General features: G+C 53.3%; 1 protein-coding gene across 7 annotated transcripts in view; it reads left to right on the forward strand.

The window, feature by feature from the left end:
• The window catches only part of SNX8 (sorting nexin 8), a 39992-nt gene that overhangs the window by 12021 nt on the left and 9468 nt on the right, over positions 1-18503 (forward strand). For 4 of the 7 annotated variants that reach the window (XM_043915443.1, XM_043915446.1, XM_043915441.1 and 1 more), the window contains exons 2-3: positions 14406-14596; positions 17501-17618. In XM_043915443.1, the coding sequence (XP_043771378.1) occupies positions 14406-14596; positions 17501-17618 (309 nt within the window). Of the gene's footprint in view, positions 1-2925; positions 3078-4096; positions 4281-14126; positions 14167-14405; positions 14597-17500; positions 17619-18503 lie in introns of those variants that run through there. The other 3 variants (XM_043915447.1, XM_043915442.1, XM_043915444.1) reach the window with 3 other exon arrangements.

An 18503-nucleotide genomic window follows, 5' to 3' on the forward strand; every position in this document is an offset into this window, starting at 1 on the left:
TTGTTCTTTTTTGTTGTTGTTGTTGTTTGGCTGTGCTCTGTGGCTTGCTGGATCTTAGTTCCCCAACCAGAGATCGACCTGGCCCTGGCAGAGAAAGTGCTGCGTCCTTACCACTGGACCACCAGGAAATTCCCAGCAGTTTCTGATTTTCATGAAGTCCAGTTGGTCTGTTTTCTTTTGCTGGTGCTTCTGGGGTCATATCTAGGAAGGCTTTGTGTGACCCAAGGTCACAGGCATTTGCTCCTGTGCTTTCTGCTGAGAGTTTTATAGTTTTAGCTCTGACGTTTGGGGCCGTGATCCGTCTTGGGTGAGTTGTGTTTGGTGTGGGGACGGTGCCTGCTGGTGTTCTCTGGGAACCTGGCTGTCCGTCATCATGCAGAGCTCCTGGGATTCACATGGTGTGTGCCCCTCCTGTGCTGGGCAGGATCAGGGAGTGAGAGCTCCCTGAGGGGTTTGCGTGGTGTGTGTGGGAAGCCTGTGAGCCAGGTGGGTTAGGAGGAGCTCGGCCAGGACGCTCAGGCCAGCCCGAGAGCTCGAAGACCAGACACTCCAACGGGCGCTCGGGGCGCATCCCTGGTGAAGCACGTCTGCGTCCAGCTCCTGAGGCTGGAGGGGACTCGATTCGGAAATTCCCAGCTAGTAAGTACAGAGGGCTTGGAGGGACCTTGAGAGGTTGGTTGTTATAGACAAATATGTGAAGCAAAATATACAAACGCCTAATGGCTTCTCAGGTGTCTCAGAAGGTAAGGAATCTGCCTGCAATGCGATTGAGCCCTGGGTCGGGAAGACCCCTGGAGAAGGAAGTGCAGCCCACTCCAATGTTCCTGCCTGGGAGATCCCAGGGACAGAGGAGCCTGGCGGGGTACAGTCCCTGGGGTCACAGAGAGCCGGACACGACCGAGTGACTGAGCTTGCACACACAAAAGCACTTAAACCTTTGCAGGAAGGTGGAAAACATCCTTTTCTTGTGGTGGAGATTGGGCCAATGGAGCTTTATAGAATCAGGGTTTTTGTCTCATATTCTTTGGGGCAGATAAACAGATAAGACGCAGGTTGGCAGAGAGGCCGTGGTGGGGTGCAGACCCGCCAGGGTGAGGCTGTCGCTGCTCAGGGCTCTCTGTGGCCGTGCTTGGTGACGGCCGCCCTGTGTGAGCAGCTCTTCCTCTCGCTGCAGCTCACCGAGGCAGGGTTCCTGCCGCCAGGGAGGCCTGAGTGCTGTGGGGTGTGGGGGGGGGGCGGGGGGCGTCCCACCTGTCCCCAGGCACAGCAGGCCTTGACTGCTCCGCGCGGCCTTGCTCGTGGGAGTTGGATTCCCGCTTTGCGCTGACAGATGCTTCCTGGGCCGTTCCTCTCTGCTGGACCCTGTTCTTCGTCACCGGGCTGCCAGCTGGGAGCAGAGTAAACACAGGCTGCGCTCGTGGGCTCTGTTCTCGCCGTGGAGGTGGACGGTATTTGGTGGACGAGGCGAGTGGGATGCCGGTGGGCGCTCTGGCTGGGGGGTGGTTAGGGTGCAGCTTGCTGTCACCGAGGAAGCATCATTGAGAGCGACGTGGGACCGAGTTTCCAGGAGGTGGCCTGGTGGGTTTCTGGGGAAGGGGACCCTGGCCAAAGAGGCAGCAGGCGTGAGCTGTGTTCAGGGGCAGCGCGGGAAGAAGCCAGTGTGGCCGGAGAGGCGGCCCAGGAGGGCAGGAGCCTTTCCCGGCTGAAGAAGTGAATGTTCGGGGCGGGCGGTGCTGGAGGTGAGGAAACTTCCCGCTAAGAGCTGTTCTGCTGATGGGCTGTCATTATGATCCTCACTTAGGAAGCTTTAGTTCGTTCTTCTTTTTCTAAAAGTCATTTCCTTTGTTTATTTATGGCTGTGCGGGGTCTGCGTTGCCGTGCAGACTTTGCTCTAGTTGCGGGAGCGGGGCCTCCTCTGCGTGGGGGTGCTCGGGCTCCTCTAGCTGGGCAGCTCGCGCTCTCGGGCACACGGGCGCGATGGGTGGGGCTCCTGGGCTCTCGACACGGGCGCGGTAGTCGTGGCCCACGGGCTTAGTTGTTCCACAGCACGTGAGATCCTCCCGGATCGGGGATCAAACCCGTGTCCCCTGCATGGGCAAGCGGGTTCTTAACCCCTGAGCCCCCAGGAAAGCCCTCTCTCTTTTTTTCTTCGATGCTGCTAGGAGACACACACAGATGGCTCAGATGACTGTGATGTCTGAAGAGGTGTGTGAGCGATGCGGTGTGGCTCATGTGGGCGGATAAAAGCCATTCGGGGAAGTGTCTGTTAGCAGGAAAAAGTGTAGAATTCTCCAGGAACTGATTGTAACGGAGAGAATGAAAAACAGAGCAGAGTACTCTGTGCACGGCAGTGTTCTTCATGCTGCTTTTAACAGCAGAGAGCAGTTAGCCGGGGTACGGCTAAGTGGCCTTTAGTTCTGTCCCTAGGTCATTACGCAATGTCTGCAGGCAGCAGTCTTAATAACTTCAGAGAGACAGAACGTACAAGGAGGGAAACCAAGAGAAAACAGCAGGTGGGCTGCAGACGGCGTTAGAGAGTCAGGGGCCTTCTGGAAGGGTGGGTTCAGGCGCTCGGGAAGTAGTGAGCATGGGCCAGCGCCTGAGGCGCCGGGACCCCGGTGCAGCTGGCTCAGCCGCTGGGAGAACGGGGGTTTGCTGAGCGGCGCTCACGGAGCCCCAGGACGCAGTGATCTCACTCTTGGGAACGGACCCAGCAGGAACGCACACATGTGCCGCCCACACGAGGGTGCTGGCCTGTCCTTGGCAGCGGCGTGTGGAACCGCCCAGGCGCCCGGTGGGCGCAGAGTGAGCGGGGCTCTGGCCGACCCGCAGCCCCGAGTGTGGTGTAAGCCCGGCGGAGCTGCCCGGAGGCTCTAGCGTTCTCTGCCCGGGGGAGGAGCCGCGTGAGGGGTGTCTGTCCGGGCGCTGCTGCGCTGTGAGAGCTCCCTGCAGTGAGCGGTGTGAGACGTTCTCTTCTCTGTCAGCACGCCCTGTTTCAGCTGAAAAGGTTTTCACAGCCATTGGGAAAAGAAACTAGCTGTGTGTTTATTCTCTGTAATGAAGTACAGGATGAACAGGTACTTTCCGGAAACTTATATAGAGAAAGTGCACAAACCTCGCCCATCCACTCTGGGATGGCGGTGACTTTGGAATAGGAAACAGGGTTGGGAGGATGGTGTGTGCATCTGTAATGTTTTATTTAAATTTTTTTTCAGCAAAGAATATGGCACCGTGTCCTCTTGAGTGAAATCTCGGTGGATACACGGGTTCTGATATTTTCTATATTTTCAAGTTTGTTTGAAGTATTTCTTCACAACAAAAATGTGTCCATTTAAAAGTTACATAACATTCCCCCGATGGCTCAAGGGGTGAAAAATTTGTGTGTAACGCATGCAGGAGACACCTGAGACATGGGTTTGATCCCTGGGCAGGGAAGATCCCCTGGAGGAGGGCAAGGCAGCCCACTCCAGGTTCTTTCCTGGAGAGTCCCATGGACAGAGGAGCCTGGTGGGCTACAGTCTTTGGGGTCGCAGAGTAGGACACAGCTGAGCATGGGCGTTGCAGCAGCAGGGCACCGTGGAAGTGAGCCTGTTCATGGTGGTTGTATGAGTGGCTAGGAATTAGGAAGGTTTTTGCTTTTACAGAAAAGTTGAAAGAGAAATGTGGTCATGGAAACTTGGAAACATACTTGAAAATTGTGTCATATTACAACTCTGCACATGTGGAGAAGAATGCACACAGTGACTGGATATTCATAGATTGTTGGGTTGGAGGGTTTTCTATATGTTAATATATTGTGATGTTAATAAAATAAGTCGCTGAAAGAAAAGTGAACCTTGAATTTAATGAAATTGAGGCCATGCACAGTTTGTTGGAGCTCCTGAGTTACGGATAATGAAGAGCTGAGTGGTGACATCACTTTTTGAGGCGAGCTGACCACAGACGGGGCGGGGGCGGGGGGCTCTGTTTCCTGGCATTGGCGGGGGGGGGGGGGTGCATTCCTGACGTTCCCTGGCCACAGAGCTGCTGAATTCTGATTTCTGAGGCCGTGGCCGTGATAAGGATGCGGAGACTTCTGCTTCCATTTCCTGAGAACAGTTTGTTAATTTCAGAACAGCAGAATAGCTCAGCGTTCCCAAAGGTTGAAGCAGTTTCGTGAGTCTGAGAAGGAACATTCAGGTTGAACACGGAAGGTGTCTGCTGACCCCGTTTCATGCTGTTTTGGTGGAAACGTTGTCATCCGAAATGTCCTTCATCCCGTGAGCATCCGCTTGTTTTAGGTGAGGGTCTGGACCCCAGGCCCCGTGACCGCGGTTCTCCACAGAGGCCCTGTGACCAGCAGCGTCACCTGGGAAATCGTGAGAAACTCAGACCCTCAGGCCCCACCCTAGACTCTCGGGGGCGGGCAGCACTCTGAGTGTTTTCACGTGTGAAATACGCGTAGCATGCAGCTTTAGCCGTTGCTGGGTGTGCCTTCCGCGGTGGTGAGCACGTTTGTTCTGCCGTGTCTGTGGATACTGTCCGAGTCTACAGGTTCAGCCCACATAGCTGAAACTGCCCGCCGAGCACTCACTCCCGGCCTCTTCTCCCCCAGCCCCCGATAACACCCCCCACTTTTACTTTCTTTTTCTGTGACTTCGTTCTGGGAACCTCGTGAGGGTGGAATCACACACCACTTGTCTTTGCGTCTGGCTCATCTCACTGAGCGTGACATCCTCCAGGTTCCTCCGTGATGTAGCAGGTTCAGTAGTTGGTTACTTCTTCAGGCTGAGCACTGTTCCATTGTGTGGACAAGTTGCACTTGGCTGATCCATCATCCGTCAGTGGTCACTTGGGTGCTAAGTCACTTCAGTTGTGTCTGACTCTTTGCTGCTCTATGGACTGTAGCCCACCAGGCTCCTCTGTCCACAGGATTCTCCAGGCAAGAATACTGGAGCACGTTGCCATTTCCTCCTCCAGGGGGTCTTCCCGACCCAGGGATTGAACCCACGGCTCGTGCATTGCAGATGGGTTCTTCTCCACTGAGCCGCTGGGGAAGCCCGGACACTGGGCAGTTCCCCTTCGGCTGCCGTGATCCTGGCTGTGCGACCACGGCTTCTCGTTCCTGCTTTCAGTTCTTTTGGGTATAGACCCAGACGTGGAATTGCTGGGTTCTCTGGCGAGTCTCTGTGTAACTTTACGAGGAACTGTTGCTCCGTTCTCTGTCGCAGCAGCACCGAGTTTTACAGTCCCACCGGCCGTCCTCCACGTCCTCTCCCTGGATTTTGTCTGTTTCTTTCGACAGTAGCGATCTTAACCATTCATTCCACACCTGAGCGCGGCCGGGCCCGAGGATAACCCTGACACCCGGCGCTCACTCTGGAGGCTTCTGCTGTCACCGAGCTGTGTCCCGCTGGACCGTGGCCGCGGTGGACAGAGGAGGGGAACCCCGAACCTGGAGTCCATCAGAGGACACGTCCCCCTGCTGCCCAGTGGAGACGGTGGGGACCTCCCGCCACTGGCTGCCTTTGGGGGCCATGTGACCCCCCAGTGGCTGCCACTGTACACTGAGGGGCTGTCTGCCCATGGGGAGACCCCTGGGGGAGGCGGGGCTGAGCGGGCTTAGGCGGTTCTGGGGTGCTCAGAGCCACTCCCCAGAGCCAGCGTGAAGGGTGTGGGGCGGCAGGCTGGCTGCCCCCCCACCCCGTGAGAGGCTCTCCCGCTGGTGGCCCCGCGTCCTCAGCATTTGCTGAGGGCTGCCAGATAAAGCAGAGGTGCGTGTGGGACAGACCTCGCTGGCCTCCCAGAGCTTTGTGTGGGAGTCAGGGCCCCCAGCTCTTAGCTGCTCATAGGACCTGCAGGGCTGGCCTCTCGGGGTGCCTCCCAGTGTCAGAGTTACTGCCTGAAGATTCCGGCGGTGTGTTGGGTGGATCGTTGGTCCGGGCGTGGGTCTCGAGTTCCATTGCTCTGATTTGTGGCTAAACGACCTGGCGCTTGCTGGGCTTCCCAGGTGGCTCAGTGGTGAAGAATCTGCCTGCAATGCGGGAGATGTGCGTTCGATCCCTGGGTCAGGGAGAACCTCTGGAGGAGGGTGTGGCAACCCAGTGTTCCTGCCTGGAGAATCCCGTGGACAGAGGAGGCTGGCGGGCTACTGGTGGGCTGCGGTCCGTGGGGTCTCGAAGAGTCGGACACGACTGAGCAGGAGCATCGTCAGACCTGGAGCGTCCCGGGAGCGCGGGTCTGGATGGAGTTGCGTCCTCCCCGGAGGCGGTCCCTCGTCGAGCGGCAGGAGGGCACGCGGTGTGGGTGGCTGGCCTGGGAGTGGCTCAGCTCCCATCAGTGTCACCCCGGGGCCAGCAGAGCAAGAGGTCCAGTGCGGAGACGAAGCCGCCCACCGTCCTGATGCAGGGCCGGGGAGCGAGCGGCTCTCAGGCCCACAGGCCAAGTGCCTCGGGCTGACACCTGCCCGCTCGGTTGGCCCTTATGAGAACGGAACGAGACAGCACAGCTCAAACGCGGCTCCCGGAGGCACTTTGGACGCCCGCCCCGCCCAGAGTGCAGGGGCTCCACTCCCGAGAGTTCCTAGTCTGCTGAGTGAGCGTAGCACGCGCTCCCACCCGGCCGGCGTCAGGCCCGGGCTCCAGGCTGTTCAAGGTCAGGGCTTCCGCCGCCAGGGGACCCCACGTGGAGCAGTTCTGTGTGGAAGGGTCGGAGTGGGGAGGGTGGGGGACGGTCTTGGAAGGGCCCATCGGGATGCTGCGGTCCCTAAGGCCCCAGTGGGGACGCAGGGCCCAGTGTGGGCGTCTCTGCTGCCTTTTACTGTGAACAGAAGGCTCAGAGGCAGTCACTCGCCAGCCACATACTGCGGGCTTGGAGGCTGGAATTGAGCCGCTGTCTGCCTGTGGTCACAGCCAGGCTCTGTCCACCGCCGTGAGCCCGGGCCTGACCGGCCCCTCTCGTCTGGGCTGTTCCACCTGTGGGGGCTGGGTCAGCGGGTGGTGCCTCTTCCAGACGTTGGTCTTCTTGTTGTTCAGTCGCTAAGTCACGTCTGACTCTTTGTGACCCCCACGGGCTGAAGCATGCCAGACGTCTCTGTTCTTCGCTGTCTTGGGGAGTTTGCTCAGACTCATGTCCTTCCAGCCATCTCAGCTGCTCTTATGGGGTTCATGTCCTTCCCTCCATCTCAGCTGGTCTTGTGGGGCGGCTCAGACTGGCTTCGGAGGCTCCGTTTGAGGAGAGGCCTCCTGGTGAACGTAACGCTGACCCCTGGGGGAGACCGGAATCTTCGCTCTGCCCTCTGCCCCGTCTGCAGCGTGTGGTCCGTCACATGACAGCGAGCCTGTTGGAAATGGCACCTTTCTCTTCTTTTTTGTTCTTAAATGTTTTTTCTTGGAATATATGGCTGTCCTAGTTTAGCAAATTGATGTTCGGAATCGTGGCTTTCTTATGATTCAAACATAAGGAAGGGGTTGTTCTCAAGGCGGTTGAGAGTAATGTCTTTGATTTAAAATGTGTCTTTGTGTTTTAAATCCTTCAGCGATCAAAGTTCGGGTTCTTCAGCATGTGGTCATTTGCTAATCATTACTGAGCTTACCTTCCTTCTCAGGACATTGTTTTATTTTAATCATCAGGAAAATCATGAAGTTTTCTCTATTAAGCGTGTGTTTTTATCATATAAAATTTTAAATAGAGACCTCCTGGTGCTCTTTCAATGATCTTTCCCCCCATTAATTTAATTTTTTCCTCTTCTTTCGTTACAGCTTTCTTTTACATTAAGTTTTTTTTTTTTTTTTTTTCCAGTGTTCCATTTACCTCCCTACATTGTTTCGGGTATTATACTTTTGGGGGGTTATTTTCTTGGTGATTGCCATGGGAGTTATAGCTTCTGTGTTTGTAATAGGCTGCCTTGGATTAATAAGATTTGATTTCAGTAATATAGAGACCTCTCGCTTCTGCGCCCTCTCCCCTTCCTGTGCTGCCGTCATATGAATCGTTGCTTTTTTTTTTTTTTTTTTTACGAATCGTTGCTTTTGTTCAGCCGCTAAGTCCTGTCTGACTCTGCAACCCCACGGACCGCAGCACGCCAGGCTCCTCTGTCCTCCATTAATCCCAGAGTTTGCTCAGATTCGTGTCCGTTGAGTCAGTGATGCCATCTCACCGTCTCATCCTCTGCCGCCCCCTTCTCCTGGTGCCTTCCATTTCTCACAGCATCGGGGTCTTTCCTGTCTCACAGATTACATCTGTATAAGTTGTTCCCTATCAAAACAGACTTACACTCGTTGCTTTTATACAGTTGTCTTTAAAATCAGCCAGGAAAAAGAATTGCAAATAAAGAAATACATGAGTGCTGTCTTTAATCCTTACTGATATGGTTACTGGTGTGCCTCATTAGTTCCTGGGGATTCGTTTCTTTTCTTTTTTTTCCCATTTATTTTTATTAGTTGGAGGCTAATTACTTTACAATATTGTAGTGGTTTTTGCCATACATTGACGTGAATCAGCCATGGATTTACATGTGTTCCCCTTCCCAATTCCCCCTTCCACCTCCCTCTCCATCCCATCCCTCTGGGTCTTCCCAGTGCACCAGCCCTGAGCACTTGTCTCATGCATCCAACCTGGGCTGGTGATCTGTTTCACCCTTGATAGTATATTTGTTTCAATGCTGTTCTCTCAGAACATCCCACCCTCGCCTTCTCCCACAGAGTCCCAAAGTCTGTTCTGTACATTTGTGTCTCTTTTTCTGTCTTGAATATAGGGTTGTTGTTACCATCTTTTAAAATTCCTTATATATGCGTTAGTATACTGTATTGGTGTTTATCTTTCTGGCTTGCTTCACTCTGTATAATGGGTTCCAGGCTTATCCATCTCATCAGAACTGATTCAAATGTATTCTTTTTAACGGCTGAGTAATATTCCATGGTGTATATGTACCACAGCTTCCTTATCCGTTCGTCTGCTGGTGGGCATCTAGGTTGCTTCCATGTCCTGGCTATTATAAACAGTGCTGTAATGAACATTGGGGTACATGTGTCTCTTTCAGATCTGGTTTCCTCGGTGTGTATGCCCAGGAGTGGGATTGCTGGGTCACATGGCAGTTCTATTTCCAGTTTTTTAAGGAATCTCCACATTCGTTTCTTGTAGGGAAGAGCTGCTGGTGAGGAACCTTACCAGTTTCAGGCACCGGGAGTGTCTCAGGATGTCCTTTGCTGTTTTGCGGGATAGTCGTGCCGGGTGTGGAATTTCTGGCACTTTGACTCTGATCTCCCACCTCCCTTTGTCCTGTGTGGTTTCTGGTGAGGAGTGAGCTGTGAATCTTGAAAGGAATCCTTTGTATTTGGCAAGTCATTTCCCTCCTGGTGTTCTCAAGATTTTCTCTTTGTCCACTGTGAACAGTTTATGATGCGTCTAAGCGTGAAGCCCTTTGAATTTATCCAAGTTGGAATTTTTTTGAGTTCTTGGATGTTTAAATCAAATTGAGCCATTATCTGTTCAAGCATCTTTTCTAAACCTTCCTCCTTTTGGGATTCTTGCTAGGATTATGTTGGTATGCTTGCTGTATCCCTTGGGTCTCTGAGGAGCTATTAATTTTTCTACGTCCTTTTCTCTTCCTGTCCATCAGACTGGAGATGTCAGTTGACATGTCTTCCCAATTGCTGATTCTTCCTCCTTTCCACTCATATCTGCTGTTAAGCCTCTAGTGAATTTTTTATTTCTTATTGAACTTTTCAGCTCCAGAATTTTTATCTCCTTCTCTTCTATAATTTCTGATTTTTTTTTTATATTCCCTATTAGTGAGGTGTTGTTCTCATGCTTTTCTTTAGTTCTTTAGAGGTGGTTCCCTTAGTCCTCTGGACATGTTTTAGATAGCAGATGTAAGGTCTTTGATAGTCCCAGCACCTGGGTTTTCAAGGACGGTTTCTGTCGATTGTGTGTCCATCTCCTCTCCCGTGTTTGGCCCCACTTTCTTGTTTCTTTGCGTGTCTTAGAGGCTCTCGTTGAAACTGGACACTTTAAATAACAGAGCATCTCTGGTGTGAGCGTCCTGCGGCTGCCGTGAGACAGTGCCACAGACCGGGTGGCCTGAAACAGCTCTGGAGGCCGGAAGCTGGAGGTCAGGGTGTTGGCCCGGTCTTCTGCCCTGAGCCCTCCTGGGGAGGATCCTTCTCTGCCCATCTGGCTCCCGGGGGTGGCCGGCCAGCGGGGTGTCCCTGGGCCTGCAGCCGCCCTGCCTGTGTTGCCACGTGGCCTCCTGGCTGTGTCCGTGGCTTCGTAGTCTCTCCCTCTTTCAGGAGCTGCGGTCACTGGGCGAAGGCCCAGCCTACTGCTCTGTGACCTCACTGTGACTTAACTCATTATTGCGTCAGTAGATGTGCTCTGGGTTGTCGCAAGCCTTTGGTCACTTTCCAGTGTTCCGAGAAAGCAGATTCTGACGATTTTTGCCTTTGTCCTCATTGCTTTTGTGGAGCAGAGGGTTTTTGGAGATCCTGACTCTGCCTTTCTTGCCGATGTCACCTGCATTTTATGGGCTTCCCTGGTGGCTCAGATGGTAAAGAATTGGCCTGCAGTGCAGGAGACCTGGGTGCTATTCCTGGGTCAGGAAGATGCCCTGGAGGAGGGAAGGGCTTCCCACTGCAGTATTCTTGCCTGGAGAGTCCCATGGACAAAGGAGTCTGGTGGGCCGCAGCCCATGGGGTCACAGAGGAGTCGGACACGACCGAGGGACACACGCACACTCTGCCTCTCCTGCTGATGTCACCTGCCTCTTATACATAAAGACTTTATACATTTACTATTTACATCCCAGCAGTTTGCTCATTTAAAGCGTGTAACACAGTGGTCTTTAGTGTATTTCCCGCCGTGCAGCCATCAGCACAGTCGGTTTCAGAGCATTTCCTCAGCCCCGGAAGACACCCATTCTTCCTCATCAGCCATCCCCACCCCCCAGCCCTCAGCCCTATGGAAGCACCATGCTGCTGTCTGTCTCTGCACATTTACGTGTTTTGGTGTTTCATGTAGATGGAATCATCTCACATGTGGTCTTTCATGACTGGCTTCTTTTCACTTGCTATCTATCCTGTGTTCAAGGTTCATCCATTAGTCGTGTCTGACTCTGTGACCCTATTATGGACTGTAGCCGGCCAGGCTCCTCGGTGCGTGGGATTCTCCAGACAGGAGTCCTGGGCTGGGTTGTTACTTCCTCCTCCTCCATTGTGTGCGTGCACCACTTTTGTTTATCCATTCAGTTGATGGACGTTTGGATTCTTCCTGTTTGGCTCTTACGAACAGTGCCGCTGTGGACATTTGTCTACAGGTCTTCTTGTGGACACACATTTTTGTTTACCCTGAGTGTGTACCTAGGAGTGAAATTGCAGGGTCGTATAGTAACTCTTGCTAACATTCTGAGGAGCTGCCAGGCTGCTTTTGAAGGCAGCTCACCATTCACACACTTGCAGCGTGCGTGAGGGGTCTCCACATCCTCCCCAACACTCATTGTAAGCTTGTTTTTCTTTGTAAATTAGAGGTGGCGTAGGGCGTCGGGCTGTGATGGTTCACGGTGCTGAGGCTCTTCTCGTGCACGTCCTGGCCATTTGTACATCTTTGGAGAAATGTCTATTGCAGACCCTTTGCTGGTTTTTAAATTGCATTATTTGTGCTTTAACTGAGTTGTAAGTTTTTTTTTTTTGTATATTCCAGATCCAAGCCCTTTATTAGATATATCATTTGCAGGTATTTTCTCTGATAAAAAGATTCTCCCCCATTACTTTTTTAGCTTTATTGTTTACTGTTTTCCCACACATTCTTTGTTCTAGTTGAAGATTTTGCTTTGTTTCAGAGTGTTGGTTTTCCCTCCTAGAAATACAGTAAATATCAGTAGAGAGTCACTCAGCAAACGTTCCTTGAGCCCCTGTTGTGTGCCAGACTCCCCGACCCCCTTGTGCCCAGAAGCACCTGAGTACAGAGCGAGGCAATTCCCGCTCTCCTGGGTTTGCGTCCTGGCTGTGTCTTGTTCCCAGGGCACTTTTAGGGTAATCATGGCCTGATTTCCATTCTCCCTTGAGTTTGGATGTTTATAGGTTGTGCCTGGCAGTGGTGGACACTCATAGCGGTTTGCTGTGTGGACGAATTAATGAGCTCAGGGGCCCTGTCTTATTCATCACCATGTTCCCTTGAGCTGGTGCTTAAGAAATGCTTGTTGGCTCCTTGAGGGTTCTTGTGGTCCTCAAGGAGACTGTGTAAACACAGTTTTAAGGCCATCAGAGTGTTTTTCCTTGGAAAGGGGCTGGGCTCCTGAGATGACTTGGGAGAACAGGTGCCTTCTATAGCTGTGGTCTCCACATGTTTTTAACCATTAAGGCACTGGGGATTCATTGTTGGGGACAGCCCCCCATATATATACTTCATGTACACACACTCATGTATACACAGTCATATATGCATGTGCACATATTTACTCATACATATACGTATACACACAAGTACACACATACTGTGTGTACTGTATTCACACTCCTGTATTCACATGTGCATATACATGCACTCATGCACACAGTCATGCATACAGGTGCACATATTTACTCATACATCTGTACACACACACTCCTATGTTCATATGTGCGTATACATGCACTCATGCACACAGTCGTACATGCGTGTGCACATATGTACGTATATACTTATAAACACACACCCCTCATATTCACATGCACACACATATGCATTCTTGCACACAGCCATACACGTATGTGCACATGTTCATGTATATTCAAACACACTTATACACACATACACTCATGCGTATGCACACTCCTCGTATTCCTATGTACACCACATGCACTCATGTACACACACTCTTGCACATATACTCACTCGTACATATACACACCCAGACACCCACATGCATTGCATATGTGTGCACACTCATACACACATTTGCACACTCTCACACACTTTTACACACATTTGCGCACTCGCACACACATCCGCACACTCACACATCTGCACATGAATATTTTAGTGAGTTGCGTGTGTGCTCTTCTGTTACATGCATGCTGCTGCTGCTGCAGTTCGATCTCTCAGTCGCGTCCGACTCTCTGCGACCCCATGGTCTATAGCCCACCAGGCTCCTCTGTCCATGGGGTTCTCCAGGTAAGCATACTGGGGACTTTATTCCTCCTCTAGGAGATCTTCCTGACCCAGGGATCGAACCTCCGTCTCCTGCATTGTAGGCAGATTCTTTACTACTGAGCCACCAGGGACACCGCCTATGTGCATTATAGTGTAATCTAAAGAGGAAGAGATAGAAAATATGAGTGAGTTGCTAACACTGTCTTCCTGCTCCTGGTGGGTTATTGGGTCCCTGGAGTCTCTGCCCTCCCTGGGGAGCTCCGCGCCTTAGAGCACGCAGTATTGAGCTTTTGTGCGGAGTTTTGAGGCCCTTGGGGGTTCCTGCGTACACATTAAGCCCTTGCTTGCTTTCTTAATCTTTAAGGTCAATTCAAGGCCGCTGTATTTTGAATCCTAAAATAATGCTAAGTGATTTCACAGATGGAGATAACCCTCATAATTCTGTATGAGCATGTAAACCAGAATCTTGCATTGAAACAGTCAGTCCTGTGAAGTGGCACAGCCGCGCTGCTGAAGATCGAGGAGATGGAGATAGACAGTTTGTCCTGTTTATTTACAGCAGTGTTTCCTGGGAAAAGAGCTTTCCCCCGAGGGACACCTTAACCTTTATTCTTTTTTCTTAACCGAAAAGAATGTTTTTCTCTTAAAGTTCTAAACTCTTTGTACTAAAAACCAAACTGACCTTCTAACAGGATTTTCTTGTTTGTTTGCTGGCAGCTTGTTGGACATAAAACCTCTGATTTGTCTTTGCCTGCCCTATGAATGACACGTGGGTGACTTCTCGTGTCTAAGGAAGGCGGAGTGTTAGGGCTCAGTGCTTTGGTTTGTATGAGAAGGAGCCCAACTCAGCGGGCGCCGGGCTAAAGCAGACATGCCGGTTTTTACACATTAGGGTGACTGGGTTGGCAAGAAGGCAGAGTGCATTGATTGTGGAAGCGCCTGCTCACGGAGAAATGGGCCCTGTTTCTTATCTTTTAACCCTTTACTTGACCCCGGAGAAAAGGAAAAACCTTGTTTTTTGCATGTAGCTTGCAAACATGGCACTCCTTTTCCTCTGCCCAGGTGGAAAACTAGACCTGCCTGGTCCTGGATGTGGGGGTGTACGTGCTGAGTCACGGCCTGCTGGTTCATGAGGGGAGGACGTGGCCCCGAGCGGACGCCCGGCTCGAATGAATGAGCCAGACCTGGGCCAGGACCGGGCTTGGTCGGGTGACGTGGCTGGGGTCCACGTGCTGAGCCAGCAGGCGGGGGCGGCGGGGCGGCCTCCAGGCTGAGCCGCGGTGCTCACCTTCTCTCCGCAGACTCGCCAGTGCCCCCGGTCAGCGAGCCCAGGGCCCTGGACGCCGGTCGGATGCAGGTGCCACCGGGGAACCCGCTGCTGCTGTCGCTGACGCTGCAGGAGCTGCTGGCCAGGGACGCCGTGCAGGTGGAGCTCGTCCCAGAGAAGAAGGGCCTGTTCCTGAAGCACGTGGAGTATGAGGTGTCCAGCCAGGTACCTGCGGGCGTGGGGGTGGGGGGGTGGAGGGAAGACCCCCCAGCGCATGCCCGTGCGTCTGGCTCTGGCTCACTGCCCCTCGCTCAGGCACCCGCCCACCCTTCTCATCCCTGGGCCCTGGGATCCTGCCTCTCGGAACGCTCGGTTGGGCTCTGGCCCAGACAAGCTGGCCCTGGGTGGTCCTGCAGTGCTGGGCAGCCCCTGGGAAGTAGAGTGTGGACCCCGCACCGCAGATCAAGTGTGCGGGCGGGACTGGTGTGGGGAGCTCATCCCCAGAGGGTGCTGCGTCCCCATCAGGGGTGCCCCAAGGTCAGAGTGAGTCGGGTGCTGGACACCTGGCCCCGGGGTGGCCGTGCGCGGGCTGTCCGATGGCGTCAGCAGTGTTGATCTTTTGTCCTTTGCCTGTCATCGAGTTCAGTTGGGACGTGTTTTGATGGGAGCTTTTATTCTTTATCCTGGAGATGAAGTCATTGGTGAACTAAGAGCACGTGTGTGTGTGTGTGTAGTGGGGGGAGCAGGGGGGATCTCGTAGGGTCAGAGTGACCACCCCAGCGCTGAGAGCCAGCCGGGTTACAGACTTGGGTCGCAGCCCTGGAGGGCTCAGGCCAGGGCAGTGTCACGATCATCATCCAGGCAGAAAGGCACGTGGGCACACGGGAGCAGGTCCCCCAGGGCGGACGGCTGTTCTGTGGAAGTGAAGGATTGCAGCATTTTTGCCTCACTGTGCTTTGAAGCCACGATGAGGGGAGCCTGGAACTAAACTTTGCTCTGACACTGGTCAGTGCCACTGCCGAGGGAGGCGGCTGAGGTCAGTGAGGGAAGGAGGCCCTCCCTTGTTTCGAGGACAGCGTTGCTGGCGGGCACCACCGCCGCCTGGCATCTGCGGCCGCAGCAGGGGTGGAGGCGCCAGTGCTGCCTCGGGGGCCGCGTCACCCGGGGGCCGGGCACCCGCGTGCGTGACTCACTGCCCTACTGACAGCGGCCTTGTCTTCGGTCTCACTTAACGGCCTGTTTCCTAAGTCAGCCGATGACCTCACGGTGAGCATTTTCAGGAGGAGGCCAATCTGCCCAGGTTGCCTCCTGAAGTGTTGGCGAGGGGGTGAGCCTGCTGAGGATGGGGCCTTGGGGCCGGAGCTGGGGGGCTCACCAGGCTGCGCCCCCTGCTTGCACACGTGGTGGAGTCGTGGTCAGTGCAGACGTGGCACTGGGCCCGGCAGGTGGCACAGGCAGCCGCCTGGTCACCTCTGTGCGCTTTACAGCCTAAGGGTTCTCATCGTTCAGTCGCTCAGTCGTGTCCGGCTCTTCGTGACCCCCTGGCCTGCAGCACGCCAGGCTTCGTTGTCCTTCACTGTCTCCCGGAGCTTACTCAAGCTCATGTCCATTGAGTTGGTGATGCCATCCAACCATCTCATCCTCTGTCGTCCCCTTCTCCTCCCGCCTTCAGTCTTTCCCAGCATCAGGGTCTTTTCCAATGAGTCATCTCTTCTCATTAGGTGACCCAAGTATTGGAGCTTCAGCTTCAGCATCAGTTCTTCCGATGAATATTCAGGGTTGATTTCTTTTAGGATTGATGGATTTGATCTTCCTGCAGTTCAAGGGGACTCTCAAAGAGTCTTCTCCAACACCACAGTTCAAAAACATCAGTTCTTCAGCGCTCAGCCTTCATTATGGTCCAGCTCTCACATCCATACATGACTACTGGAAAAACCATAGCTTTGACCAGATGGACTTTTGTTGGTAAAGTGATGTCTGCTTTTTAATATGCTGTCTAGGTTGGTCATAGTTTTCCTTCCAAAGAGCAAGTGTCTTTTAATTTCATGGCTGCAGTCACCATCTGCAGTGATTTTGAAGCCCAAGAAAATAAAATCCATCACCGCTTCACTTTTCCCCTTCTGTTAAGGGTTCAAAAAGTTGAATGTGTTTTTCGGTTCACAGCAGGATTGAGGGGAAGGAACAGATTTCCCATGTTCCCCACCCCCAGTGAGCGCCCGCACCAGATGGAGCGTTTGTTCCAGCTGGTGAACCCGCTTGGACGTGTGCTTGTCACACAGAGTCCCTGGTTCACCCGAGAGTCGCTCCTGCTGTTGGGCGTCCTCAGGGCGTGGCCCACTGCTGTCGCCTGTCTGCCCTGAAGGCCCCTGTGTTCCGTCCTTCGAGCTCCAGCCCCGCCCCGACCCCGGACACCGCTGGCCTCTCGCTGGTCCCACAGCTTTGTCTCTTCCTGGCCTCACACGGCGTGTCACCGTCTCATACTTCTCCTCTCGGTGATGTTAATCAGTAATTGCAGTAACGTCCTGAGTCTTAGTGGTCGCTGCTCGCGCCTGGGTCTCGTGTGAGCGCTTACTCTCGACCCCGACGAGGTTACTCGGGTCGGGGTGCTTGTCCCGTGGAGCCTGCGGGTGTTTCACGGGCGGGCTCCCAGTGGAGTGTGTTGGCGGTTCCGTCTGAGGCACGAGTCTCCCGTGTCTCGGTCTTGGTGCTCAGCGTTTGAGCTGCTTTCAGGCAGTCGGGTCTCTTTCAGGAGGCTGCTTGTGTTAGCACTGTTTGAGAGTGCGTGCTGAGGACAGACCCTGAACGCTGTCCTCACCTGAAACCCACAGATGGGAGATACTGCCGTGTGGCTGAAAAGGCCTGTAAAGAGGCTCACGTCTTACGGAAGATCCAGAGCAATAGGTGGCTAATTAAGGGCGCAGTCAGAGCTGTGCGGCGTGTAAAGGTTGTGTCTCCGTCCATTGAGGACGTGTGGGATTCCCCCCTTAGGGAAGGCCTGGTGAGAACTTAGGGCCTTTCATCGTGTTATTTCCCTGGGTCCTGTTCAGTGGCGGGAAGAGCAGGTCAGGGGAAGTGGTGAAGGTGAGGGTGTCTGGCGAGGACTCTGAGCTCTGCGCCCTCTTCCCACAGCGCTTCAAGTCCTGCGTGTACCGCCGCTACAACGATTTCGTGGTCTTCCACGAGACGCTGCTGCACAAGTTCCCGTACCGCATGGTGCCGGCCCTGCCGCCCAAGAGGATGCTGGGAGGTAACACTGGGTGTGCTGGGGCCCGGGGCCGCGGGGCGTGCCGGGACCTCGAAGGCTGGGTCGTGCTCAGCCTTTGTGAACATGCAGCCTTCAGCAGATGGGGCCCCGGGGGCCTTCATGGGAATATCCTAATCCAGTGTCTTCCAGCGATTTAGAATTTTAATGTTTGGCCATGCTGCGTGGCATGTGGCATCTTAGCTCTCCCACCAGGGATCGAACCATGGCCCTGAAGTGGAAACTTGGGATCTTAACCACTGGATTGCCAGGGAATTACCCCAAGTAATACTTTAAATACCGTTTTCATGGAGGAGGAAATGGCAACCCACTCCAGTATTCTTGCCTGGAAAATTGCATTGACAGAGGAGCCTGGCGGGCTACAGTTCACGGGGTCACAAAGAGTCAGACACGACTGGGCATGCATGCACACATTATGTAATATATAATTTATACTGCTGTGTGAAGCAAAGATCTTTTTCAAAATGTTATAACTAAGATCATGACATCTGGTCCCATCACTTCATGGGAAATAGATGGGGAAACAGTGGAAACAGTGTCAGACTTTATTTTTTTGGGCTCCAAAATCACTGCAGATGGTGACTGCAGCCATGAAATTAAAAGACAGTTACTCCTTGGAAGGAAAGTTATGACCAACCTACATAGCATATTAAAAAGCAGGGACATTACTTTGCCAACAAAGGTCCGTCTGGTCAAGGCTGTGAGTTTTCCAGTGGTCATGTATGGATGTGAGAGTTGGATTGTGAAGAAAGCTGAGCACTGCAGAATTGATGCTTTTGAACTGTGGTGTTGGAGAAGACTCTTGAGAGTCCCTTGGACTGCAAGGAGATCCAACCAGTCCATCCTGAAGGAGATCAGTCCTGAGTGTTC

This window comes from Cervus elaphus, chromosome 10, assembly GCF_910594005.1.
Source record: "Cervus elaphus chromosome 10, mCerEla1.1, whole genome shotgun sequence".
Taxonomy (NCBI): Eukaryota; Metazoa; Chordata; class Mammalia; order Artiodactyla; family Cervidae; genus Cervus; species Cervus elaphus.